Raw genomic sequence first — 27,722 nt, 5'->3', positions numbered from 1 at the left:
CAGTTAGTTCTCCGCTTAACGAAAAACCAGTCATTTAGTTTTAGCGGAAAATTGACAATGACAGGAACCAGCTTTAAATGTATATATTAAAAAAACATTTATTGCTGAAAACGTACACAATGCAAACATTATAGATGTCAGGCACCTTGTCTCCAGTTAAGCCTAATGTACATTTTGAAGTAAGACATCTAAATGTCATTTTCACACTGACAATCACTGCACATTATGAGATGCATATTTTCTTTCATAAAATACTGTCTTACATAATAAAAAATCTTTAATTTCCCTGTGGCCCTATACAAACTAGGCTCAAACACTGGCTTTCTCACAATTCAGCTAAACCTTTTACCTGACCTACATCAAACTTCACGATCTCCGGTATATATATACTATATGTTACACCATATACATATATGAACAAATGTTTGTTGTGCAAACTGCAACTGCTAATCTCTCAGGGCAAGCAGAAGGTCAATTCTGCATATCTGTGTATATTTTATGTAGTTTAAATGTACAATGAAAGTATGATTAGCACCTTTCTGTGTACAAATGACCAATGTTTTTGCTCACTGTCATGCAAGTATTGGGAACGTTTTCCTATCTTAAAGGCCCGAGCACACACAATATTCAGAATAACAATTATTAGATAAATAATAAACATGTTATTACACTTAGGGAGCCAGCTTCCCAAATTTTATCGGATTATAGTAAATTCAACTTTTTGGTTCACTCAAACTCCTGCACTCTTGTATGTTGTGACACATTTGATAAATAGAAACAATGAGACCAGAGTTAAAATGCATTCAAGAGATTTGTGACACCTAATATTCCTATAAAAAGGTTCCCACCTGGAAGAATAGACAGAGTTCACACACACACACAGTGTCCATTTTAAGATGAAATAACAGCCCATCTCCCCTCCAGGCTGAGACTGGCATCTTCCTCATGATCAGGGACATCGTCCTCCTGGACAGTTCTGTGGGGTCTTACCACTTTCCAGGTATGGGTGTGCCACACTCATACCAGCCTACATAGGTAACATGTGACTTTCCCCCAATCTCTCCAAAGTGGACCGGTTCCTGTCTCAATGCTCTGAAGAATCCTGGTACAAAGAGAAATAATTAATGATTTAAACAGTTTTTCTTTCAGAGATTGTAATTTTAATACAACCAAAATATGGGCAGACAAAATTCATGAGTTACATCAGGTTCTCCCCAAAAAAACCAAAAACGACTGGAATTGCAAATGTTTGAGGTGTGTTGTCTTTTAATACTGTGAAACAACTTTTGAACGTGGTGTCTGAATGTTACATTATATGAACTAAGTTTGTAACTACACATTTTTACTAAACCAAGAAAGGAGACATAATGGAGTTTTTGTTGTAGAGGCTTATAGGTAAAACCTGTCAATTCTGCAATTCCCTTCTGTCAGGTGACAATGCAAGATGCAATGGTAATGGATCAATTTATCATCTGTGATAAAGCGCCATGCACTTTGATACAGAAGCAGACTTTAAAGTAGAGAATAACTATATCAACAGCAGACATAACTGTAGATTGTATGATGGGATCCGTTTTTCATTCATTGTATGTATTATCCATAAACTTGACACTAGTGTCCAACCAGTTTGTCAAGTATGTTAACTTATCACTAAATGAATAATACATTAATAAAATAGATAATTGTGCATCAAATATTATGTTGATGTAAAAAAAAACGTAACTCTTTGCCATTTCAAAATCAGGAAGCACTCATTTTTGCATATGCTAAATGATAAATGGACGACTGCTTTACCAACTGAGCTACGGCTGTAAATATGAGTCTACATATGTCCATATAAATAAATAAAATTATCAACATTGTCCAGGGCGTTTACAATGTCATTAAGGATAATAATCTGCATATTGAAAGACAGAGGCAAACTAAAATACCTGGCCTGCTTGGTAGTTGGTCAGCAAGCATCCGGGAGCCTGTCCTTCCATCCAGGAAAGAGTCTACAAACTGACAATGATCCTCACCGTACCCAGTCTGATCTCCAATGTTGTAGAACTTCCCTGCAGAGATGGAAAAGGCCAGATGAGAGACTACCCCCAACCAGGCAGTGCACTAAAGCAGATAAACTAAATTGGTCCATTCAAATGTTTTTTTTAAAAACCCAAAGACTGTCCACAAAAACTGAGAAATGGTAAAAAGCCATTGGAAAAAAACTGGTGCTGGTATAGTTTTGGCATTTTGACTAAAAATGTTAAATAAGGTCTGATTAAAATTGTTGCCAGTTAATTTGATATCAATCAACTAATCATTTAAGATCTAAAGCACTAGGAAGTTTCTGGGTAGCTAGGGAAACAAAATAAAACAGCTACTTGGACTCATGTTTCAGGGTATTTACCATTAAGTGAGTCACTAAGATAGATTTTGTATCTCAATGAGTTGCACAGCTGAATGCCTACGAACTTTCGGTACCAGGTTCTCTTCACAAACTGCTTTCCACTGCATTCAGAGTAGGCATCAGCTTTAAATGGGAATTGAGTCCAGATGGCATCTTTTCCTGTGAAAGATGAGTTAGATGCAAAAGTTCAATGTTTTCCAAAATTTGGAAACCAGCTTGCTGAAATATATGAAAAAGAAAAGAAAATATTCACCTGACACATATTCACTAACTCGTGGATCCGCTACAAACATGAGAGAGTCGAAGTGAATAATAATATCAAAATAACGATACACACGGGTCTGACAAACCCAGAATTGCATCAGAGCTAATTTGGCATATCATTTACAATGGTCAGCCCCAGAAGACTGCACCAATTAGTGTCGACACTGAGAGTTTAAAAACCCATTTCATAAACTCTGGACCACAACAGAGATGCTTTACAATTGGTACAAATGTGACTCTGTTCAGAGCACGCTGATCCCCGGGTGGTTGACACGTCTGGTACAAATGAGACTCCGAGGACATCTGTCAAGGTGACATGACTCGAGTCTTCACCTGAGCCCATTGCCATGTTGACATTATTAGACTAACAACTGGCTAATAGCCCACAAACTGAGATGTCGGATAATTAGCAGGGGTTTAGAAGGGATACCTGCTAGTCAGTTATTGGTGGATTAGACGGTTTGCAAAACTTGCCTGATTCTGTGCTAAACGACACAGGATCACTGGAGGGTCCTGTCCCCAGCTCATTCTTAGGCGTTACTGTGAACTCATAACTGAAAGAAAATACATGAATACACTAAGAACAAGGCGTGTTAGTTACACATGCAGACACACAAACAAGGAAATAAAAAGGCAGGAAGCAAACTTCCCATCTCCACATTATCAAGCCTGCGGCGACTAAATATGGCTCACACAAAGTCCCTCTCACTCACTCACGCACAAACAAACACAGAGCTGATGGTTATTCCACGTGCTGCAGTCAGATGTCCTGGCAATTGCTGGGCCTGCAAACCAAGCCCAGGGGAGGGTTCTGAGACTCCAGATGCTGAAATCTAATTAAAAACTCAGAACCACTCCACCCAGATTGACTCAGATTTCTGATACCTTGGCCCTTTAGTGTGTTCAAAACAAACTGTAATTCACAGCATGAGTTGCAAGAACACAAACTGAACTGAACATACATGTAAAACTTGCACACCAATCAATTGTATTTTATACATGTTTGTTGTAAACTAATGCAAACATCCAATAGTTCAGATGCCTTTAGCCAAAAATGTTGTATTTGTTAATAGGTTTATATAGACAACCTCATCATAATGTAAAGTAACGTGCGCAGTATGAGTAGATGCCTGAAGGAAAAAATGTTCTGATGTAATAAAAGCTGCCGTATGTCACATACCTTTTCTCTGGTTTTAGATTCTCCACAGCTGTGTGTGTCTGATTGGTTGTCAAAATGGACATCTCCTGTCCATTTGGTCCTTTAGTTTTGGACAAAACTTCATACTCTAACATAAGAGCAGAAATATAAATGAACCTTTAATATTAAATTCACATTTCAGCTGTGAACAGCTACATTTTACAGAGAACTATAGCTTTAAAACCAGTTGAATGTTTTGTTTTGAATGTGCTTTTAGACAGGGGAGAGATGTTTTAATGGCAGGAGATGGGATTGTGAGATATGAGCAAAAGCAAACCCCAGGTCAGTCAGGCTTTAAAAACATTATGTCTTTTGTTTGAATAAACATTCCAGACTTTATGTATCTGGATTTTGTGCTTCAGTTTCAATGCTCTTCCCTGGTGATTCCAGCCCTTCATGGCAGCCTGTAGCTCTTGCTTGTTGTGGGGTCTCTCTGCCTCTAGACTGGTCTTCAGCGAGCAGGATGCCTCTCTGTTAGGCTGAAATCTGATATTTCACCTTTTCACCGGGAAAAGCTATCTGGTTGCTTTGGCTGTACTTTCAGGATCGTTGTCCCGTTGAAAGATGACATGTTGTCCAAGGAGTTGGCTCTGAGCATACAGAATGTCCTTGTGTACCTCAGTCTGTAGTAAAGTCATCAGTTCCATTGCCAGCTAAACACAACCGAGCCATAACAGACCCACCACCATCCTTGACCAATGACACTGTATGTTTTGGCTCACAAGCGTTTTCTTTTTTTCTACAGTTTTTCCTCTTACCATCATTTTGAAACTGGATGGTTTTTGTTTCCTATTTTCAAAGAGCTATATTCAGAACTCGGTGAGTCGCTTTTCTCTTTACTCAGTCGCTTTACTCATCACAATCAATGTGTTTACATGCTTCCAAAGTAAGCAGATTCCTTAAGTATCATGTAAACAAGAAACCTGGCTAATGTAATTGGGGTAGGGGATTAGAGAAACCTGACCTCAATTTAGAGGAGATTAATCATATGATGAGCACTGACTGTAAACACTGACTGCTGAAAGTGACATGTATGATTAATGTTCCTTTAATTATAAAGACAGGAGCGCATGTGCATGAGAGAGGCTTCAGACACTCTCCACCCTGCTTCCTTTGGTAGAGCAGAGCAGCTTGGTGAAAGGAGAGATCATTACATGGAGCAATGTCTTTCTGTTATAAAATCAAATAATTCAGATGAGCTGCATCTACACACATATTTATATTAATCAAGTTACTTACTTTCATAAGTAATAAAAGGACTTTTGTCTCCCACAGAGCCATTTTTATACCTACTCAAATTAAATCAGAGACTTGACATTATTATACATATATATCCAACTTATTGAGCCTGAAGAACAGAAATGCAAATCTGTCCAAATACCTATAAATAGCTTTACTGTAAACACCTGTATACAAGACCAGATCTGTGCTGTACTGTACCTCTGGTTTCATTGTCAGATTTCTGCCAGTCAAGGATGATGAAAGATGAGCAGCCCTCCACAGTAACTACCGTGACGTTGGAGGGGGGTACACGTGGAGGCGCAGTCACGTTCTGATCACTGCCCTCCTCATCAGGGAAGTGAGTGAGGGAAGAGGTGATGGAGCATGGTTCATTGAGCCCCTTACCGGTCTTGTAGACCACATGTGGAGCTGCAGGTAGGTACAGGTACAGTTACCCTTTTGTGCATGCTGCCTCTTTCATGTGTTTGTTTTCAAGTAGTATTGGTGAGAAGTGTTGCTAGAGAGCTAATGAAATCGACAGTGACAATTTCTTACCTACAAAGCGCTTCTTGCCCATGATGTCTACCTCTGATGCAGGCAGGGAACTGAATACCAGTGGGTTTTCATTTCTGTCAAAACGACTGCCTGAAAAGAAAACAGGTGATATTTAATGTAGTAGCAGTCCTCCGGCCAAGGTCAACTATCAGCTATCCCAGCCCCTCTGCTCTGGCCAGTACTCAGGGTCTCTGTTTACCACTTGATATTTAAAAATTTCTCCTGCAAGCTGCACCACCAATATGTCTTAATTATTGTCAGTGCTCGTGTATTGACTCCTGTTGTCATGTTGTCACATATAGAATTTTGCATCCAGTTATGAAAGCAGCTGCTTCTAGGACACATGAAACGTTGTGTTACTCTTACTGTTTACTGTGGGGGCAGAGGTGGCTGTCTGCCGTCTGTGATCTGGCTTGGGCTTGGCTGTGACCCGAGGGAATGGCTTCAAGATGGACTCCTTCTCTCCTTGTTTAAAGGGTTTGTCTGAGGACATAGAGGAAAATAAGGAGGAGAGATCAGTTCTTCACCCTTGTCATCTGACTGAGTCACACAGTTGTAATCCATCTGCTCTGGCCATCTTCACTGAGCAACCCAATGGCCTTTTACTGGCTGCTGGAGGATCACAGATAGCTTGTTGAATAAAATCTCTAGTGCTCTTTAAAGGGGAGAAGGTCTGCCAGAATACATCTACTGAGACATGGATGCCCAGATGCTCAAATCCATTCACATATTCACACACACTAACATCAGCTTTGTAAAGGCATTGTAACAGATTTGTGCTTGTGGAAAAATCTCTAGTAGAAGTAAATTCACCTGGGACTAATAAACAACAGTGGTTTCATGATAGCAAGGCTTCAAAGACAGGCTTTAGTGAGCGTCATCTAAACAACAATTAACTTGTAAAATACAAAATAGACTGAAGAAAAAGTAATGCTTATTGAATAATCATGTCAAAGAAGTCAAGAAAAGGAAAAAAATAAAGCTTGGTTTATATTCAGGTAACAGATGAGCTCTATGTTGTTTCTGTCTTTAACGTCTCTCAGTTTGGAGAAAGTTTAAAGGAATAGTTTGGGATTTTGATAAATCTATGTGCTTTCTAGCTGAGAGGAAGACTGGAAATAGCTAGCGTGGCTCTGTCTGAGGGTAACAAAAGCCATGTAGAGCTCACAAATTAACATGTAGTATCTTGTTTAATACTTGGCCTTCCTGGAGTTGCTTGTCCGATTTTGTTAACATAATACAGCACCAGGTAAACCTAACTTGAATGAATGAGAGGCGTTGTGTTCATCTTTGCACAATTACAATTTTTCAGTTGTTTCAGACAGTTTTATTGAAATAAGAGGGCTTGCTTTGTTAATTATCCCAACACCTAAAACAGATGAAGAAGCATAAGTGAAATCTTTCCTAAAACTTGATGTCCAGTAAAACCATCACTATTGCCCTCACCATGGTCTTTGGTCTTCCCCACCATGTTGGGTCCCACCATGTTGGGTCTCTTGGGAACAACAGGACGCAGAGCTACAGGAAATCATAAGAAACAGATTAAAACTGAAACGGACAACAGTGGGTTGACACTAAAGTTTAGATGGAGAACAGAAGTGTTTAACAATGAAAAAATACACTCAAGAGGACGCAGACATTTAACAAGGCAGAAGACTGGAATAATACTGTATAATAAAATTAAATGCACATACACAAGGAAAATAAAGACAAACAATGAAGCACATAAAAATGTGTGAAAATGTAGTGAACCTGTATGAAAATGTGTGAAAAATGCAAACAATTCCCTTTTTAAAGTGCTGCCACAAACACCACCATGGTATATTACTAATGAAAACCAAGTCTGTTTAAACTATAAAACACTGCTTTATCCATTCACCTTAAAATCAATGAAATGACTGAAAATGTTAAACATCTTTGGTAAATTACAGACAGGATGAGGTATTAGGTCCAATACCCTTTTTTTTTAATTATCTGAGCCATTTCTAAGAAAATTATTTTGGATCTGACACAGTTTAATCACTAAGTTTTCCACAAAATCCCTTCAACATAAAAACAAAATGAAATAAAGCTCAAGCCAAGCTAAGGGATGAAGACCCGATTCGTTTTGCTATAAACTGCTCTAATGAACAAGAAAGCAATGGGTTGGCTTCATCAAACTACATAAGTCATCACAAGGAAGAGCAGGGCTTTGTGATGAAAATACCTTCGTAACAAACCGTCAAACTCAGATTTCTCCCTGTGATGGTTCTGCCATGATTTAATGTTGTTGAACATGCATAATCTTCCTAAAGCTTTGTTATGATATTGTAGAGGAGGTGGAAAAACTCTGGGAGGCTTGAAATTTTCCGTAAAATGTTTCATTTGTTAGTTGCCTAGAGATTTAAGGAGATATATTCATTTTCAGAGCATCCACTAACTTCACCATTTGTCATCTTATTATCACTGATATTCATCAATGGTGATTTTGTTGACACCACTCTGTAACTGCTCGATTCTTGGGGCCAAATACACTCAACAGCATTTACTTTGGATTTGTTTCTTCCTCCCTAGAGCTGACCTTCCCCTGGTCGGCATAAATCAGTGATCCCTGGCATTTAATGTGCTCTCGAGAGAAAGGAGTTGAAGCTCTGAAGACATAGGGAGTCAGTAAGGCTCGTTGGCAGATGTTTAACACAGTGAATACTATTATTATTACTATTATCTATTACACCCTCTGTTACTGTACAACTGTCAGCTAATAGCAAGCATATCATCGTACATTAAGTAACGCCATAAGGTAAAAGTTATTTAAATTTCTTCTACAAAATATACACATACAAATGACAAGAGGTACATAAAGGACAGAACTGATACCTCTGAAGAGCGGTGTCAAGGTAAACTAAACAGGAAATGAGATCAGACCCATAGCAATGTAAAGTGCTGTTGTGCAAGGTGAATAGATGTAATGTCCAATAATGTGGGCAGCTTTCTAAAGTTTGTCCAAAGGGTGTGTTTTGTTAGCTCTCCATCAATGAACCCCTCAAGCACCAGCTAGAGTATTCGATATGCCAAAGGACTAAGATTCAGATTGGTGATTTAAAACAACAATTGTGCAAGCAATGGTTTCTATCAGATACATGTAACTTTGACATCAAGTCCAGAATGTGAAAATCTGTGCAATCAAAATATCAAATAGTTCCACTGAAATATACACCAGTGTCTAACAACACATTGTCTGTTGACTGGGCAGGAGGCAGGAATACACAGGTCGCCAGTCTATCGCAGGGCCATCACACACAGACAAAAATATTCACACCTGCAGGCAATTTATTCACCGATCAACTTAACGCGTGTCTTTGAACTGTAGGAGGAAACCAGAGTAGCCAAAAGAAACCCATGCAAGCACAAGTAGAACATGCAAACTCCACACAGAAAGGCCACGGCTTGAGGGTGGATTTGAACTGGGCACCTTCGTAGTTTACAGGCACCAGCAATAATGACTCGAATACTGTGCCGCCGCCTGAAACAGAGAATTATAAAACTTTCAAGGACATTTTGTACCAGCTTATGTCTACAATTAAAAAGTGTGATGCTGCCATTTGTAAATGATAATGTTTAGCTTGGTGTAATTTACTCTGTAGAGGCATAAAGATGAACTAACTTAAAGAAGTCACAAAGAGTTTTGTGCTTGGATTTACATGTGCAGGATGGCAGGGAAAACAATGACTCTTTCTGTAGAGTCACTTCCAGAGAGCCTTATGACTCCTTGAAGACCTCTGAAACTCTTAAAGTTTCCAGATATAACACTTACCAGCTGTGACATGGGACTGAAGCACAACCTCTCTTCACAACTCCAAACAACAAGAAAGTGAGCTGAACGTCACCATTTCTACATGTGGTCCAGACACTACTTGAGATGAAATCTAATTAGTGGAGCCTGCTTGGCAGAATGGAAACAATGCCAACAAAGGGCAAACCACATTCACCTTTCACAACAAGCAGGCTAACTCCAATTCAATTCAGGTTCAGATCACAAGTGCATATGTGTGTTTGACTAAATAATGTGTGAAGGACAGGTGTATGTCAACATTAGAATCCTGAATGGCTTCAGTCTCAGTCAAGTATAAGATAGAGCGCAGAACATGGCCAGACACAAAACATTACACAGACAAGCTGAAAAAAAAAATCACAAAGCATGAGAAGGTTGTGTCAAAAGCACAGATCAGTGTGAACTGTGCAGCACAAGACATAACAGTGCCTCATGGGTTAGTGAGTGAGGAACTCTAACAGTTGATTATCTTGCTTTGTCTTTACCAGATTTCTTTTCGTTCCACACCTTACGTTTAGGAGAAACACTGCCCCTATGACGCGCCCCATTGGCTGCAGGAGGGAAAAAAGAATCTGTTATGAAATGCTTCGTGTCTTAGTAACAAACATACCAACACCAAATACAAGAAAAGAAAATCAGAAAGAAAAAAAAATCTCTCTTTCTTCTCTACTATCTCTTTTCTTGATTTTCTTACTCTAGTGCTGGATGTTTGTTTTTAATTCCAACCTGGTATTACAGCTGTTCTGGACATACGCATGGAACTGCCTCGACTTTAAAGCATAAATTATCATTTGACAATTCTCAGTTTCTATCCTTGTATAACTCTCTGGGGAGTGTGTGGGTGTGTTTGAGAGGGGAACAGCTACAGAGAGAAAAAAAGTCTCTGCAGTCTGTACACTGCTTGGCTTGGCATTGTTGGTTTCAAACGTGGTGTGTCCTGGCCAGTTCTGTGGCCAGACTTCCCACTAGTCCAGCAGCAGGGACTGTAAATCATGTTAAAAATCTTGACCTTGGAGACAGTGTTGCTGCTTGTGGTAAAGGTGTAAAATGTAAAGCAAGCATGTGTGAAAGAGTATTGAAAACACATGGGGTCTAAGAAATGGTAAAGCACAAGATTTATAAAGACAAGCATCCAAATGAGTGTTGTATGATTCCAAGCACAGATCATTTGCTAAATCAAGAGCCATGAGGCCGTTTGTCTTTTGTATATGTGCACCTGTAATGACAGTGCAAGTGTGCTGACAGGAGAAAATAGCAATAGTTATTAGGGAGAGAGAGAATAGGAGGAAGGTAAATGAGTACTCCATTACCCCCAGATGTGCTGGAGTTTTTAGAGGGCCCTGGTTTGGATGGAGGGATTGGCCCCATCATCCGAATACGAGGTATCGTGGTGCTTCTTCCTGCTGAACGAACTGAGGAGCTAATATGAGAGTGAGGGACTTCAGTAACAGATGGTCTGAGGACACGGGATCCTAAATGAGCAGAAAGGCAATTGAGGATGTTAGAGGTGATCCACTTTCCAGCTTAGCAGCTTTACCTAGATGGAAAAAATTATAGAGCATATCAGTAAAAAGAGGATGTAGAGAAGCAGACAATGAATAAAATGACAAAAGGCATAAACAAGATCAAAAGCTAACCAGACTGCTCTGGTTGTGAGTGGGCAGGGGTGAGAAGACTGTGCTTGACTGAAAATGGAGGCACACATGAAGGTAGGGAGAATGGAGTGGGGTGTGTAGGGTGGTGAGATGGAGATGGAGATGGGGAGGCATTGACATCAAACAATTGTTTGAAGTACTGAAACCAGTGGGTTCCACATCGCTTGACGAAGAAGCAAAGATGGCAATGGGACAAACATGTCATGGTGTTTACCATGATTGTATCTACCAGGTTTCTCTGTAGCCAGGGTGGGTCTTGGTAGAGGTTTGCCCTCTTCTGGTGGACTAGGAGCTGTGTGAAAGAGAAGTCACTATTTATCTTAAATAAAAAGGTATGTAAATATGTTTTGCTTTTAAAGGGGGCATGTTCTACCCTTATTTTTTAAAGTACAATGAAATGGATGTTAATTATAAATTAATGGAGTGATAAAGGCATGTTTGTGATGTATCATGGTTAAGAGCAGTTTATCTAAATAAAATCTGTTGAAAGGATAAGCTTTCAACTTAACCCCGATTAGTTGCTAAATCGTAAATTCACCCGTATACTGAGAGCAACTACTGTACATCTATTTTTTGACATATTTTCTTAATAAACTCAAATACATATATAAGTACCACATGTTTCAATCAATACACCCCTTTTATATGCAAAGTAAGATAGGATTAGGAGGACTCTGGATTGCTTTTGGCAAAAAGTAGTGTCTTTACCAGCAGAGACTGCCTGCCTTGGCGTGACCTTGGTGGTACCAGAGTACGTCGTGGTCTGAGGCTGAAACTGAAGCCGAGGGTGAGGCTGTGGTGAGGGCCTAGATGCAAGGTGTTGCTTAGGAAGATGTTCAGGTTGGTAATGAATCTTGGTCTTTGTTGGAGGATTTGGTTGACTAACGGGTTGAGAATGAGGTACAGGGGTAGTCTGGTTCTTTGGTAGAGGTTGTAATTGGGGTTGGTCCCTAGTTTGTGACTTTGGTTGAAGCTTTGTCTCTGTATTTGACTGAGCTGGTGCCTGATGTTTGAAATTGCTCTTTGGCAGAGGCTCTGTCTCAGGCTGGGAAAAAAAAGTATTTGATTTAGGCATTAGTTGTGACTTGGTGGTTATCTGAAGATCAGATGTAATCTTTGCTTGAGGTTGCTTTTGAGGTGGAGTTGTAGATGAAAACTGTGGTTGAGGGGACTGGATGTAAATTTTAGGCAGTGCCTCTTTGATATGATGTATGTTCTTTGGTGGTTGAGGAGTATGAGGATGTTTCAAACGAGTGACCTGGGGAGTTGGCTGAACCTGCAGTTGAGACATGGTCTGGATCTTTATATGAGGTTGTGTTAAATGTTGAACCTGATGTTTGGGTTGGGGTGTTGGTTGAGGTTTTGTTTCAGAGTGCAGCTGGTATGTTCGCTGACCTGGGGTCTGGGGTGTAGACTGAGATGGTAGTGGTGTTGTGGACTGGGATATTGGTTGTGGTTGGGCCTGGGGTGTTGTGATTTTGGATGTTGGTTGGGCTTGCAGTTGAGTCTGGATTTTTGGTTGTTGTTGAGTCTGTGGTTTGGACGGGGATATTGATTGTGGTTGGGTCTGGGGTGTGGACGGGGATATTGATTGTGGTTGGGTCTGGAGTGTGGACTGGTATAATGGTTGTGTTTGGGCCTGGTGTGTGGACTGAGATGATGGTTGTGTTTGGGCCTGGAGTGTGGAATGGGATATTGGTTGTGCTTGGACCTGGGGTGTGGACTGGAATGTTGGCTGGGGTTGAGGTTGGGTCTGGGGTACAGACAGAGTTACTGGCTGTGGTTGAGTTTGGGAAGAAGCTTGTGGTTGAGGCTGAGGATTTTTCTGTGGTTGTTGGGGTTTGGGCTTTGATTCTTGTGGTGGCTGATAATTTGACTGGAGCTGGGGCTTTGGTAAAGTCTCTAAAATGGGCTTTTGTTGTGGCTCACTCAAAGGATGCTCTTCATGTTTCTCCACAATTGTCTGGGGGACTGGCAAATAAGCCATGGTGGCTGTAATTTCTAGTGGAGAAGGAAGTAGGTTGGGAGCTAATGAGACTTCCAGGAAAGGAAGCAGGACAGATCTGGGGATGTCTTCTCCTGGATTTTCAGAAAGAGAAAATATGGCCATTAAGCACAAAACACTGTGCTGTAAAATATAAATGTAAAAGTCCCTAACAAAAACAGAATAAAATAAAATCTAACGTTATTATCAAAAAAAAGTTAAAAGCAAGACATGAAGGCTGTTAGGAAACAGCTGAAATTTAGATTAGTACACTTGCCAACAGCTATTGGCTAAAACCCAGGTCACACCATAATTCCAACCTAACACTAGTCTACTACAGACAGACACATACCTGTGAGAGATAACCATCCAAATTCATCAGATGTGTCCTTAAGGGACTATATAAAATGAGGGTTTAATAGTTGCTGACTTATCAGTTGCCATGGGATTTCGATGGACTATTCTAAGCCAATTGTTTAGTCTGAGATGTTCACAGGAATATAAAAGACAAGAAATAGACAGAATGAGACATGAGAGAGAGAGAAAAAGAAAGAAAGTAAGTAAGTATGTCTACCTAACATTATTATCATCTAATATTTAAAATACCTATGATTTAGGGGATGTTTGTCAATATTATCATAGTTCTTGCTCATTTGTAATTCAGCAGTTTTTAGGTATATCATGAGGAAGTTGTCTTCAAATACTCAACAAAGCACCAACAAATACCAAAATGACAGCTACGATTAGAGTTTTTTTGTTTTTCAAAAGATGAACAACAACTGTTAAATATGGCACAGGTCAACTTTTCATATTCCATTTAAAATTGGCTGACTGATGACCTCATAAACCTCACCTGGTAAATCTGTAGTTCAATGATATTTTTTGTAACTTTATAAAAACTACTTGAACGTGAACAACTGACTTGTGCGCACAATTACAAAGGTTGCATAACATACAAGTTGCATCCTTCAAATTAAGGCTGGTTGTATTGAAATGTATTCACGTCCTGAATACAGTAAATGTAATACAATTAAAACTTTGAGGAGGAGACACAGGAGGACAAGGTAATCCAGGCATAAGAATAGAAAACAATAGCACAAGGGTCTCCTGGAATTACTGTTGGAGAGAAAGAAATCATGCAGTTTTGTCATGCAGACTGCACATCATTGACTGGGCTGCATTAAAAAGGAAAATAATCCAGTTTTTCCACTACCAAAAATTGCTATGTAATTACTGAAAGAAAACATCCAATAACGAAACATATCAACACTCATGTAGTGTCATGGACTGAAGGAAAATTAAGTTTGTAATAGCACATTTATAAATGCCAAAGAAATGAAAGGTAGATACAGAAAAATTGAGACTCCCTCTTTAAAAAAAATAAGTAAATAAAAAATCAAGACTGGTTCTCTGATTGTTATTACACAGTATTACAGTAGGAAGATTTTACAGTAAGTTACAGTGTAGAAATTGAGAATGTGAAGTTAATGTCCCGCCATTTTATGTGTTGCCTTTATGTTGGTGAGCTGGACACTGTGTCTTGACTTTCTGTCATTATTCTGAAAAGTGTTCCAACAATAGGTCAGTACTCCTGGTATGGTAAGTACGTAGGAGTAGCTTTGCAAGTACGAGTGTACTCTGGCAGTTTGGCAGTTTGTGGATGAACTGATCTTGTACCGTGCCACTGGAAAACAGTTTATTTACTTATCATTTAATTTTTCCAAATACTATTGCCTGTTACTGCAGTTTAATTTTTCCACCCTTATTTTCATTTCTTTCCATCTTCGTCAAATGTTAAAACTTTTTTAGTCCAAACAATACATGCAGGTAATCCATTCAAACACTGGAGCAATGGCACCGGTAAAGAGACCACATAAACAGAAAGTGGAACCCGCGCCCCCAACACTTAACAACGTATGAAGTAACTTCACAATCTCTATAGGCACAACAGAAATGACAAATGTCATTTTTACTGTTTATACCATTAATATTGTTTTATCACATCCTTAAACTCAAACACCTGACAGTCACCTGGCTTCCAGAGGAAGGGAGGCCTGAGTTACTGTACTTATTTAAATATGCCACTCTTGCTAATGCAAGTTATTACAAAAGACATTGTAAAGCAATAAGAGCCTGTCAAGCCTCTATTGTCTGCCAAGGGTAGAACTGCACACAGCAATAATAAGAGTCATGAAGTGTTTACCGATTGGCCGTTTGGTGACCACAGGCACTGTGGGTCCAGGAGTCGACACAGATTCCCGAGTAGTACTTGTAGTGGGAGCTGAGAATGATAGTGTACATTAGTAGAACACGGAAAAAAGATATTTAGTGCATGTACTGTTCTTTGCACATGCAGGTTATTACAAAAGACACTGTAAAGCAATAAGAGCCTGTCAAGCCTCTATTGTCTGCCAAGGGTATAACTGCACACAGCCATAATAAGAGTCATGAAGTGTTTACCGATTGGCCGTTTGGTGATCACAGGCACTGTGGGTCCAGGAGTCGACACAGATTCCTGTGTAATACCTGTAGTGGGAGCTGAGAATGATAGTGTACATTAGTAGGACACACAGATAAGATATTTAGTGCATGTACTGTTCTTTGCACATGCAGGTTATTACAAAAGACACTGTAAAGCAATAAGAGCCTGTCAAGCCTCTATTGTCTGCCATGCACACAGCCATAATGAGAGTCATGAAGTGTTTACCGATTGGCTGTTTGGTGACCACAGGCACTGTGGGTCCAGGAGTCGACACAGATTCCCGTGTAGTACTTGTAGTGGGAGCTGAGAATAATAGTGTACATTAGTAGGACACAGAGAGAAGATATTTAGTGAGTGTACTGTTCTTTGCACATGCAGGTTATTACGAAAGACATTGTAAAGCAATAAGAGCCTGTCAAGCCTCTATTGTCTGCCAAGGGTAGAACTGCACACAGTCATAATAAGAGTCATGAAGTGTTTACCGATTGGCTGTTTGGTGACCACAGGCACTGTGGGTCCAGGAGTCGACACAGATTCCTGTGTAGTACTTGTAGTGGGAGCTGAGAATGATAGTGTACATTAGTAGGCCACAGAGAAAGGATATATAGTGCATGTACTGTTCTGTATGTACAATCTACATTATGGGGAAAAAAAGGAACTAACATTTCCAGTGAGAAATATAGATAGATAGAAAAGTCAAGTTTAATAATCAACAATAAGGTTAAAAGTTTTTTCCTGACCTTTAATGGATATAAAAGTCATTACCAAGAGTTGTTGTTGTTGTTGTTGTTGTTGTTGTTGTTGTTGATTGTTTTTTGCTGCTTGTTGCCACACGTATGTTCTGGGAGATGGGCACTCTGCCCTGGGACTTGTTATGAAGAACTGACAAACACAATGGGAAGAGACTAAAGTTAAGGAGTCAACAATTAGGATGCCTTCAGAGTCCTGAAAAAAATTATTACATTATGTTGATTATAGTCACAGTAAATAGGTAAATTATTTTGATCTACTTATATATAGAGAAAATTTATATTATTTGTAGTACAGTGTTTTTTTACCTGCTCATTAATAATAAGTTTAAGACTGAAGCATCTAGGTACATTTAAACATATTATTTTGGGAGTTTGAAAACAAATTTTGTGTACTACTATTTACTTAGAATCTGCAATAAAGTAGCAAAATAAAAAATGTAAATGTAACAAAGGTCAAACGAAATATGATAAGGATATGAAAAACAACGTATAAAAAATAGTTAAACATCTGTATGTGTCAGTAAGAAGGGCAAAACACTGCTGAGCAGCAATGTGTCATAAAAGATCTGGTGTATTGAAAAGTTTCAGTTGGTTGGACCAGCTGCAGTGTGTGTATGTTTGCTTACCATGGGGAGGACCCACGGTAAAGGTGGGTGCAATGTGTGGTGAGGGTTTCTGTTTGTTGAAATACAAGGAAACAAGCATAAACACATATTTGTTAATATTTTTGGTTCAAAGAAAATCTAACTATCAGCATTTGCTTTTTCTGTGTAATTTTCTGATTTGATGTCTCTGGAAGGGCAGATTTTCAACAGCTGTGATGTTTTAGGAGTTTGAAGCCAGGAGCACATGACACAGTGCTTTTGCATGGTCTGACAATCTGTTCGATCTTTCTCTTCTCAACCAATTTAAACACTGTTATCCTTTGTCTATCCTTCCATCTCACTTTTATTCCACTTCAGATGTTAGCTCGCTACAGACGTCTCTCATGGCTTGGCTTCAGTGATGCCGTTTCCATTCAGCAGTTGGATGGAAAATCAATGAGGCAAATAACCTTGAGAACAGCATAAGCTCACTAAAGAGCACAACTTGGACGCTAAAGCAGACTGCCTATTCCAAATACACACCCTGTTCCCAAAAACACTCATTTTGAGAGGATGTGAACCTGTGCAGTTTCACTACTGTCACTTGTTCTTTATGTCTATAACCATTTAACACATTTAATCTACTTTAATCCATATATTAGCTTCTAATGTCACCATGTCACGCTACATTATAATATTCAGTACAATGCCATTAATATGCTTAGATAAGAAATTTCTAAAATGCATACCATGTAGTCGTTGGGACGTTTCAGGATTTTTCTGACGACCTTTGCTGGAGAAAAAATGCAAATCAGAAAAGAAATTGGTAAATAGGAAAAGAAAATGAAAAACTAAATAAAATGACACCTTTTTATAGATGAGTGAAGTGAGAAAGTTCTCAATGCAACAATGCTCAGTACAAGTAAACCGTAAGTTGTTTCTGATTCATTGCCACTTTTCAGTATCTCAGTGCCTCAAATCTCAGGGATTATATGATACTGCATACACTTACACATAGGTTATGTATTTCAAATGCACAAATTAGCAGAGCTAATAAGACCCTTCTAAGAAGCTCTAACCCTAAAAATGTATAGGCCATATGAAGTACTGGGTTGAGGAGGACAGAATGTAAAAATCTGCCTTAGCATCAACAAACCTACCTTCTATGGCTCCTGTGCTGATGTTGTGAATAACTGGCTTGCTCCATATTCCAGTACCTTCTTTAGAGTTAGGCTGGACACCAAACTCATACACAGCATTGGGCTTCAGATTGTCAATGACCGTGTCCCTAGTTGGACAGGTCTGATAGTTCCAATTTCTGTTCCTCTCACGATAACGCACTGTGTAATGTCTGAGATAAAAACAGAACATGGGGATAAGCAGTAAATCATATGTCTATTAAGAATCTCTCTCACCCGGGTGATACAGTATCATATAGGGACACTCAGACTCTCGACAAATATCTTCAACTCCAACTTCTGCTTGAAGACTGTGACTGAAGTGGACTCTGCAAAGTTGACTAAAAAAGCCATTCTTCTGTAAGTCAGCTTTTTAGACCTCCAACTGCCGTCATACAGTTTACATGTTTACAAAATGTTTTCAGGTGACTTCAGGTGTTTGTAAGTAGAACTTTAATCAGCCCATGAAATGTACTGATTATTGTACTACTGTACTGAGTATACTTCCACTTCTTGATTTAAGAAACTATACTGTATTACGAAAATTTAAAGAAGAAATCTCTTCCACAAGCATGACTGTGGCAAGATGTACTGTTTACTGAAACATGTACTGGTCACAATGTTTATCCATCTAGAAAAGTGTTACAAATACAAAGATTTATATTTGGAATAAAGGTAAAATAAAAATTAACTGTAATAAAAACTGTACTGTTTGTGCTGTCCCACCACAGTATTGGGACCAAAGAAGTTTATGTATGACACCTGTGCATCTATACCTTATGGCATGATGTGTGTGTTAGTGTGTAAGCCCACCCGTCCTCTAAACAGTCATCCATGATGTTAACTTCATAGGGGGTTTTTAGGAATGTCCCCCATGACAGAAGAACAGAAGTAGGCGTCACTGACCCAATGACCAAGTGCAGCGGCTTCTCCAGTTCAACTTTACCTAAAAGAAAATAAAGGTAATATTCATATACATAACTGTGACTTGTGACAGGGTACCTTAATCACGTTTCTTAATACAAAATTCTTAATTGTTACCTGTACATTGCTTTTTCACCTCATTGGTTGGGATGGGCTGAACAGCAATAAGGTACTTGGGTTCAGCATCTGAAAACAGAAAAACAAACCACATGTTTGATTTATAGATAACCCATCACAGCAGTAGCAGGGATTTATTTCTACATAAATAATTGACATATACTCTTGTAAAAAAAAAAAAAAAATCTTTCTTACCAAACTCTTTCTCATACGACGTCCCGTTTTCAGGGAGCTGAATGAACTGTTTGGAAAACATGCTGCTGCCGTAGCCCAGTATGTAGCCTTCAAGCTTGGTTTCAGCATTGGGACGCAAAAACTTCATCACAATGGTGTCTTCTGTGGCACTGATACGAACTTTAATGCTCTGACGTCTCACTGGAATAACAGGAGAGGATACATATTTTCAGTTGTCTTGTTTTGTGAAAGAGAAAGAGTCTGCAGATGGTAGTTCAAAGAAAGCAAAAGAATTTCAATGCACAAACAAACTTAAAATCCATACAGGTAAATGTTTGAGAAGAACTATTAGAACTTTAGTACACTTCTGCTTTCAGTGTTGTATGTATGCTTGGAAAATGCAGTTCACTGTTGTAGTTCACAAGTTTCAGGCAACAGAACTCACAAAAACGAAAAGATAAACTCAAAGACAGACCAAGAAATCCAAATCTAAAACCCTCACACAATTTTTTCTTTACCTAGTTTATTGTTGTGAGAAGGTTATAAGAGTTCAACATAAATTTTATTGGTGAGCCTGCATCTTCCCAGATTCAACAATGTTCACTTCACTTTACACAATTTCTAGGAGTGCGTACAGTTAAAGTGATTGAAGGCTAACAATGGAGATTTGTATTAAATGAGCACGTTACTTTTAGTGATTGTAAACCGTGATCTAACACTTACAACAATCATAAACTGCAAATATTGCAGCTTCTGTATGAGGTCTAAGCAGGTGGAAGATATGTCTTTTCTCTCATAACTCACTGACAGAAACATATATCTAGATTTAAAATTTAATACACGCAGACAAAGGCTTTTCTCTCTTTTCTTTTGCCCACTGACATAACCTTACACGTAACTGCACTTTTTCCCATTAGAAATTACTTCTACAGAGTACAGCAAAATGGCCAAGCAGATCCTGTGGACTGTGGCAGGCATCAAATGATGGGCTATAATAAAGCAAAGCCCAGAGAAGTTAAGTCAGTCATGGAATTCTCTGCAAAGTCTCTGCAAATACAGTGATGAAAGAATTTGGTTATTTTTATATCTTATTACTTGCCTTTGCCATGTGGCCTTCAAAACTAGCCAAGAATAGGGCATGCTAACAATTAGTGAATTTGTAAGAGGCATAGTGATAAACATCAGAAAACTCAGATGTGTGCAGCTAGGCCAGGAGTGTTACTTGTGACTGCCAGTTGGCCAACATCAAATAATCACACCAATGCATTCTTGGATGACGGTGACCAGTAGTGATATAAATATACACAGGTTTGTCAAGTTAAACTTTTTTTTTAATCAAATTGTGATTTTGGTTTTTAATCAGCCCTAAACCATTATGTCTCAGAGTCTACAAGGCTTAATACAACAGACTTTCTGCCCTGATTATAACTGTACTATACTCTCTACAGCACATTTGTTTGGCTCATATTTCTAGCATTAAATGAAATAGTGGAACTTTGGTGAGGGAACATCACCAGCAACTGCCAGACAGACACTGACATTGAAAGAAGGGGAAGCCCTGGATTTGAAAAATACCCCCATGCTGTTCCAGCTATGTGTTTCCTATCAAAACAGCATTTATTTTGATTCTCTCATCAATATTTCCGATAAAACATGAGTGAGGCTGGCTCTAAGTAAGAAGGACTAAGAGTGTATGAAACATTAGGAAACTTCTGGCAGCAGGTTTAAACTCCAGTACAAGCAAACACTGGCTCTGTCCCACAACAATCCATCCAGAGACCCGCCGTTTGGCATACACACCACCTAGGGACTCTGTTAAGGCTTACCAGTATTTCCAGATAAAATGAATAAAACTTTAGGAATGGATCCAGCCAAAGTGCTGGTGATCAATCAACTACAGTACAAAGGAAAACTACTCAAATTTAGTTAGCAAGAAACAACTGAGCCACAGAATCATGCTGTGTGCATCTGTTTGCATGAATAGTGAGAAAAGGAATGACATATTTTTTTAATTTACATTCTTCCTGAGGGCAGCTCTGCTGGTGACTTTGACCCTGTCAAACACATTAGATCACTGAAGATTTACAATGTCCCCAAATTGCATTTAGCTGATGTATAATTAAGTCCATAATCTATAAAGCTGATGAGTCACACAATGAAGTTGTGGGAAAGAGTAGTGGAAGCTCGGCTAAGGGCAGAGGTGAACATTTGTTAGCAGCAATATGGTTTCATGCCTAGAAAGAGTACAACAGTTGCAGTATTTGCTTTGAGGACGCTGATGGAGAAGTACAGAGAGGGTCATAGGGAGTTGCATTGTGTCTTCGTAGATTTAGAAAAAGCGTATGACAGGGTGCCGAGAGAGGAGCTGTGGTATTGTATGAGGACGTCTGGAGTGGCAGAGAAGTATGTTAGAGTGGTGCAGGACATGTATGAGAGCTGTAAGACAGTGGTGAGGTGTGCTGTAGGTGTGACAGAGGAGTTTAAGGTGGAGGTGGGTCTGCATCAAGGATCGGCTTTGAGACCCTTCTTGTTTGCTCTGGTGATGGACAGACTGACAGATGAGGTTAGACAAGAATCTCCCTGGACTATGATGTTTGCAGATGACATTGTTATTTGTAGTGAGAGCAGGGAGCAGGTGGAGGAAAATCTAGAGAGGTGGAGGTCTGCTCTGGAAAACAGAGGAATGAAGCTTAGCCGCAGCAAGACAGAATACATGTGTGTCAATGAGAGGGACCCAGGTGGAATGGTGAGGTTACAGGGAGCAGAGGTGAAGAAGGTGCAGGACTTTAAGTACTTAGGGTCAACGGTTCAGAGCAACGGTGAGTGTGGAAAAGAGGTGAAGAGGCGAGTGCAGGCAGGTTGGAACGGGTGGAGAAAAGTGTCAGGTGTGTTGTGTGATAAAAGAGTATCAGCGAGAATGAAAGGAAAGGTGTTCAAGACAGTGGTGAGACCAGCAATGTTGTTCGGCTTAGAGACAGTGGCACTGAAGAAAAGACAGGAGGCAGAGCTGGAGGTAGCAGAGCTTAAGATGTTGAGGTTCTCTTTGGGAGTGACGAGGATGGACAGGATCAGGAATGAGTACATCAGAAGGATAGCTCATGTTAGATGTTTTGGAGATAAAGTCAGAGAGGCCAGATTGAGGTGGTTTGGACATGTTCAGAGGAGAAACTGTGAATATATCGGTAGAAGGATGCTGAGGTTGGAGCTGCCAGGCAGGAGGTCTAGAGGAAGACCAAAGAGGAGATTTATGGATGTAGTGAGGGAGGACATGAAGTTAGTTGGTGTGAGTGAAGAGGATGCAGAGGATAGAGTTAGATGGAGGCACATGATTCGCTGTGGCGACCCCTGAAAGCGAGCAGCCGAAAGGAAAAGAAGAAGAAGATAATTAAGTCCATAATCTGACACTGAATTACTAAACAGACCTACCTGGCGGAAACCGAGCCTGTTTCAAGTGACTTAAGATTTTCTGTTGGAAACTTTACAAAGAGGAGCATTGCAACTACAGAGTAGCAAAACATCTACTTAGGTTGGCAAACGTTCACAGACTCAAAATAACGACAATGAGAAACAAAATAAATCTGATTGCGATGAGAGAGATACAGAAACCCCCTCGAAAATATGTACAATGATCACGAAAAAAAAGATACAAAGGCTTGTATTCTGTTGTGGCTCTTTCAATCTGACATGCACTTATATAGAAGGGATAAGTGGAGTTAGATTTCTATGCCCAGTGGTGCATTGTGTCATAATCCATCCACATTAATAACTAGTCAATCATACTCTAGCAACACTTTTGGAACAGCGGCAGAAATGCTTCTATGAGATGCACAATTTAAAGACAACTTTTCACATTTCATCAGTCTCACTTTTCACACCTCTCATTGTGGGGGTGACAAAAACATGACGCACTGTAAATCTAATAGTGATGACTAATCTCTTCAATAAAAAAAACATCATAACATAAGCATGCTATTATCTCCATTCACTATTCCACAAGCAAATGAATCATAATACTGGCATTCAGCCAAAGAACATGTCAGATTATGCAATAGACAATGCCACATCATCAAATAAACACTGTACCATTGTATTCATCCTGATTTGGACACATAGCCAAAGATGTAATCCTGCTGGCCTGAAAAAGAGAAACTCCCTTAAACTGGAAAATCTTGGCTCAACAGAGAGGCTATCTTGATTCATCAGAAATGACGGATGATCATCTGGAAAAAGATTAAGTTAATGGCGTTGTCAGCATAACCCTCCTCTTTACTTTCAACTGAGGTGCAACATAACATTTTTATTTGTTTTTGGCGTTTAAAAATAAAAATGTGCATCTGTCCAGTATGTTCGCTTTTTGCATCAAAACATTCGGCTTTACAGCGTGACATTATTAAACCACAGATTTCAACAAGCGGCAGCTGTGTTATGCTCCAATGTCTCTCCTCTCCTTGTTTAGATGTGGAAGACTGTGTTAGAAATAACACTCTGAGAATAAATAGACTGAAGACTTTTCCATCACAACTGTGAGTGAAATAATAACCTATAAATATCGGAAGGATATTTTAAAAAATTCTACACAGCTAAATGTGGTAGTTTTGGTTAATGGAAGTGACACAGAATAACAAAGTGTTGTCAGTTTGACTCGAGCAGCTGAACATCACAGCTGAGCTACACAGACTTTAAATCCCTCTGACCAAAACAGGGCTTAAAATCTTAGGTGTAATATTTTGCTCTACAAGCTGCTTTACAGAATCTATGATTGTAGATGACACTTTCCCACCACATGTACAAAGACACACACGTCACAGTGACTTTGCATTGATGTTGCACTGGGTCTCAGAGGGACTTTATGCATCTCTGGCTTAAGAGTATTTCAGCCTCTCAGATCACCGTCCTACAACACAAGAGGTGGAGACTTGGATCACAGTAGACACAGAGACAGATATTGTAAGCCCCCTTCTTTTAAGGTAATGAAGTGCAAAAATATCTCTGAGCTTCATGCCAGCTCAAATGGTGACAGTTTGAATTAATTAAAATCAGCAGAGCTGACTCTGAACACCCACAGCCTGTAGACTGAGGTAAATCAGCCCTCTGAATATCCACTGTAATCCTCCAGGAGCCTCTTGGATCGTCTTGTACATTCACTTCTCTCAGGCTCCCTAAAGCCCCTTACCTTGCGGACCAGCAAGAAAGAGCTGTGCCTGGGATTGTACTCCCACATTCTCCTCCTGCCATGGCTCCTTCCATGCAGGTTTTTGCGCTCTCACACTATATATCTCCTGTCAAATTCAACAGAGCAACAGCTGGTTTTGCTTCCATTGTGGCACTGCTCCATCCCATCCTTCTCCTCCCTCACTCAATCTTTACCCTCCTTTATGTGTCACCATCTTTCCATCAACCTGATCTTGTTTTAACCTCTGAAATACTTTTAATAAATTTCTTGTTCTCTTATCTCCATTACCATCCTCTCTACATCCACACTTCCCTATCATTAATCTCTAAATGACACTTTTTAAACCATGTTTTCCGTCGCTAAGCTGTAGTTTCCACATCATATATTGTCCTCAAATAGGTTGGTATTAAATAAATTATTGTACTTCAAAAGATTGAAATCATTCATATACACTGTCTCATATACATTTACTTGGCTTATTTTAAATAATGAAAAAAATGCAATAGTAGACTCATCAACTCTGACACTACTACTATTGTAGCTCTGACACAAGAAAACAAACTGGCTTTTGCTCATGCTTCACTCGGAAAATCTGGGCTTGAGCCAAAAAGAACAGAGATTCAAACATTTAACTCTCCTCCCGAAGTAAAAACACTCATAGCTCCTTTCATGTAGCTCCCAAAACCACACGCTGAGATAGGTCTGCAAGTCAAGTTCAGCCTGTAACTTACAAGTGGAAGCAACACTCGGTGTGCTCATCTCAAATTAATTTTACTACCTTTAAAGTTTTTGAAAGGTACTGGTGTAAGTTGATATGCATGTGCAAGTGTGCTTGTGCATTGATGTGCACACTGACACAGCAGTTGGATGATGAGACAATGTCAAAAAAAAATAAGTGGACATTTTGCTGTTTTCCAAGAATGTTAGAATCCTAATCAGTGAGAATACACTGTAATCTGCTATTAAAAACAAGTTAGTTTTATGGTTTATTTTATGATACATTGAAATGAGTACATAAGTGGTTTAGGGGTGTGGATTCTCTGTAACTGCTTATCTTTAAACTACCAAAACAAACACACACACAAAAAAAGATTATTGTATTATATGAAGCATAAAAAAACTAAACAGGCTCCGTACTGCTGTTGGAATTCTGCAAACATTTTGGTGCATTGGCCAAAAATGCACTGCCTGTGTTTAATTTTAAAGGCTTCCTTCAGGTGGGTTGATTATCCAGGTCAAAAATCCAGGAAAGCTGTAATATGTTTCAAACAAATTAAACAAGATAAAGCATTTACTGAAGCATGAAATGTAAAATAATTAGTTATCTTTAAATCACCTAATGTTACTGCATGAAAGACACATTGACTGTACCACAATGGATGGATGGATGGATGGATGGAAGGATAGATGATAGTTTTGTTAGTGGGAAGAACATCTGGACAGAAGCTCATAAAAATAGACTTTTTAAGCAAGAAACTTAAAAAAAAAACCTTAAAAATGAAATGTATTAAATGCATCACTCATGTGTCACTCAATACAAGCTAAATGGCTAAACATCATTACAAATCCCTTACTCTTATTGGTCCTTGAAACTGGTATAAGTTTTGCTAATGACTTTCCTTTTCAAGCCAAACCTTGCATGCAACCTAGCCATTTTTGCATCACAGGTAAAACATAGAAAACAGCCAGTGAGGTTCACTTTTTTCATATTCATACAAATAGTAAGTTCATCAGAGCAATGTGAAATTTTCAGCCAAATTGACTTGTATGGATTTTAGGCCTGTGAGAAGACACAAGCAAAGAAGGCTGAGGAAACCAACACTGGTCAGCTTAACAAATATGCTACTTTATATGCAATTACAAGTATTTCCTGATGATATTTCAGGAAAAAACAAGAACACAAATGCAGGTATCACCACTTACCTCTGTTCCTGTGTGTAGTTAAGTGGCCGCACACAACTATTCCAGTGATAAAGAGGATGAGGAGAAGGAACAGAAAGTTGTGTGAGTGCTGCTGCAACCCCATCATCTTTGCTCTGGCCAAACCAGAGTTTCAGATGTAACAAGCTGCTGTGATCTGATCGCAAGACACAGAATGATGAAGTTGTCACTTAGCTTTAAATCTTTAGGAACAGGTTGATTGCAGTGTGTGCTGCAGCTACAAGAAGCACGCTGAATGTTTGTGGAGTGGCTGCACTACTTCTCTGAGCTAGTGGCTTCCAGGACTAGTGCAGTTCACTGGACTGGGCTTTTGGATGCAGCAGGCTACTCCTGCAACATCTATACCTCTATAATGGAGGGAGGGGACAGACAGTACTGAACACACCCACTATCCTTTCTCTCCCCCACGTATTATTCTTTCACTCTCTCTGCATCTCGCACTGTTTATCTGGAAAAGGCGTGAAAGCCTTCTCCAAGCTTCCCACCCTCTTTCTTTGCTTTTTTTTCCTCTGCTTATATCCTGTGTCCCCAACATTCCTGCTTTCAATCTGCTGGGGCCTTTTGATACTTTTGATTGTTACTTTTCCCTCTCTCTCCAATCCATGCTTCTCTCACACTGAGTATGTTAACATGCACTCTAATATTCTGCTTTTTATCAAACGAATATGATTTACATTAGGCTTGGAAATTTTATATCAATGTAGAATATGCATGATTCCACAAGCATTCTGAGTTTCAGATGTAACAAGCTGCTGTGATCTGATCGCAAGACACAGAATGATGAAGTTGTCACTTAGCTCATTTGTAACCATTAAAAATTTCATGTCCCGCAGGAAGCAGTCGTCCACCAATCCCACAGTTGTTTGTTTGTTCCCCAGCACCTCCAGTCACATATCGAAGTGTCCTTGAGCAAGACACTGAATCCCAACTTATTTGCTCCCGGTGAGTGTTGGCCAGCTGCATAGCAGCATTGCCATCGGTGTGTGAGTGATTGTAAGTGCGAATGGGTGAATAGGAAGCAGTGTACAGCGCTTTGAGTGCCAATAGGTAAAAAGGCACTATATAAGTGCAGGCCGTTTACACAATATATCTTCTTAGTAACAAGATATTTAAACTCAACCCTAAGACCAAGTCTGAATACTGAAACAAACAGTTAAACTTGTTAAACTGGGAACAGCAATGTTTTGGCCAAAGAAATCATGCAGACTTCCACAGCATGAGTGGGTTTCCAGATTTGAGTCCCTCACATGTGATGTGAACACAGACACACACTAAAGTCAATCATATAACCCTTTTGTATCTAAAATCTTATGAGTGTTA

The 27,722-nt window shown here is 39.4% G+C and overlaps 1 protein-coding gene across 10 annotated transcripts; it reads right to left on the bottom strand.

Moving 5' to 3' along the window:
- Nucleotides 1-82: 82 nt before the first annotated feature.
- On the bottom strand, nt 83-26,725 carry LOC137132624 (target of Nesh-SH3). Of its 10 annotated transcripts, none has more exons than XM_067515408.1 (26): nt 26,385-26,724; nt 19,310-19,489; nt 19,115-19,183; nt 18,887-19,019; nt 18,056-18,246; nt 17,645-17,688; nt 16,938-16,986; nt 16,325-16,441; nt 16,042-16,119; nt 15,785-15,862; nt 15,538-15,615; nt 15,281-15,358; nt 11,802-13,172; nt 11,308-11,385; nt 10,749-10,910; nt 9,924-9,989; nt 7,074-7,145; nt 5,994-6,110; nt 5,628-5,717; nt 5,292-5,501; nt 3,834-3,939; nt 3,128-3,207; nt 2,643-2,672; nt 2,390-2,548; nt 1,932-2,054; nt 83-1,102 (listed from the first exon to the last, which is right to left on the bottom strand). In XM_067515408.1, exons 1-26 carry the CDS (start codon nt 26,488-26,490, stop codon nt 987-989), a joined length of 3,981 nt encoding a protein of 1,326 aa, XP_067371509.1. In that variant the 5' UTR covers nt 26,491-26,724; the 3' UTR covers nt 83-986. The 10 variants fall into 10 exon arrangements, with proteins under 10 accessions (XP_067371509.1, XP_067371507.1, XP_067371510.1 ...); XM_067515406.1 differs by having other exon boundaries at nt 9,924-9,993; nt 10,750-10,910; XM_067515409.1 differs by having other exon boundaries at nt 9,924-9,993; nt 10,750-10,910; nt 11,323-11,385.
- Between the last annotated feature and the right edge of the window lie 997 nt (nt 26,726-27,722).

The sequence above is a fragment of the Channa argus genome, chromosome 9 (assembly GCF_033026475.1).
Source record: "Channa argus isolate prfri chromosome 9, Channa argus male v1.0, whole genome shotgun sequence".
Taxonomy (NCBI): Eukaryota; Metazoa; Chordata; class Actinopteri; order Anabantiformes; family Channidae; genus Channa; species Channa argus.
This window is presented reverse-complemented; position numbering and strand designations above follow the sequence as displayed.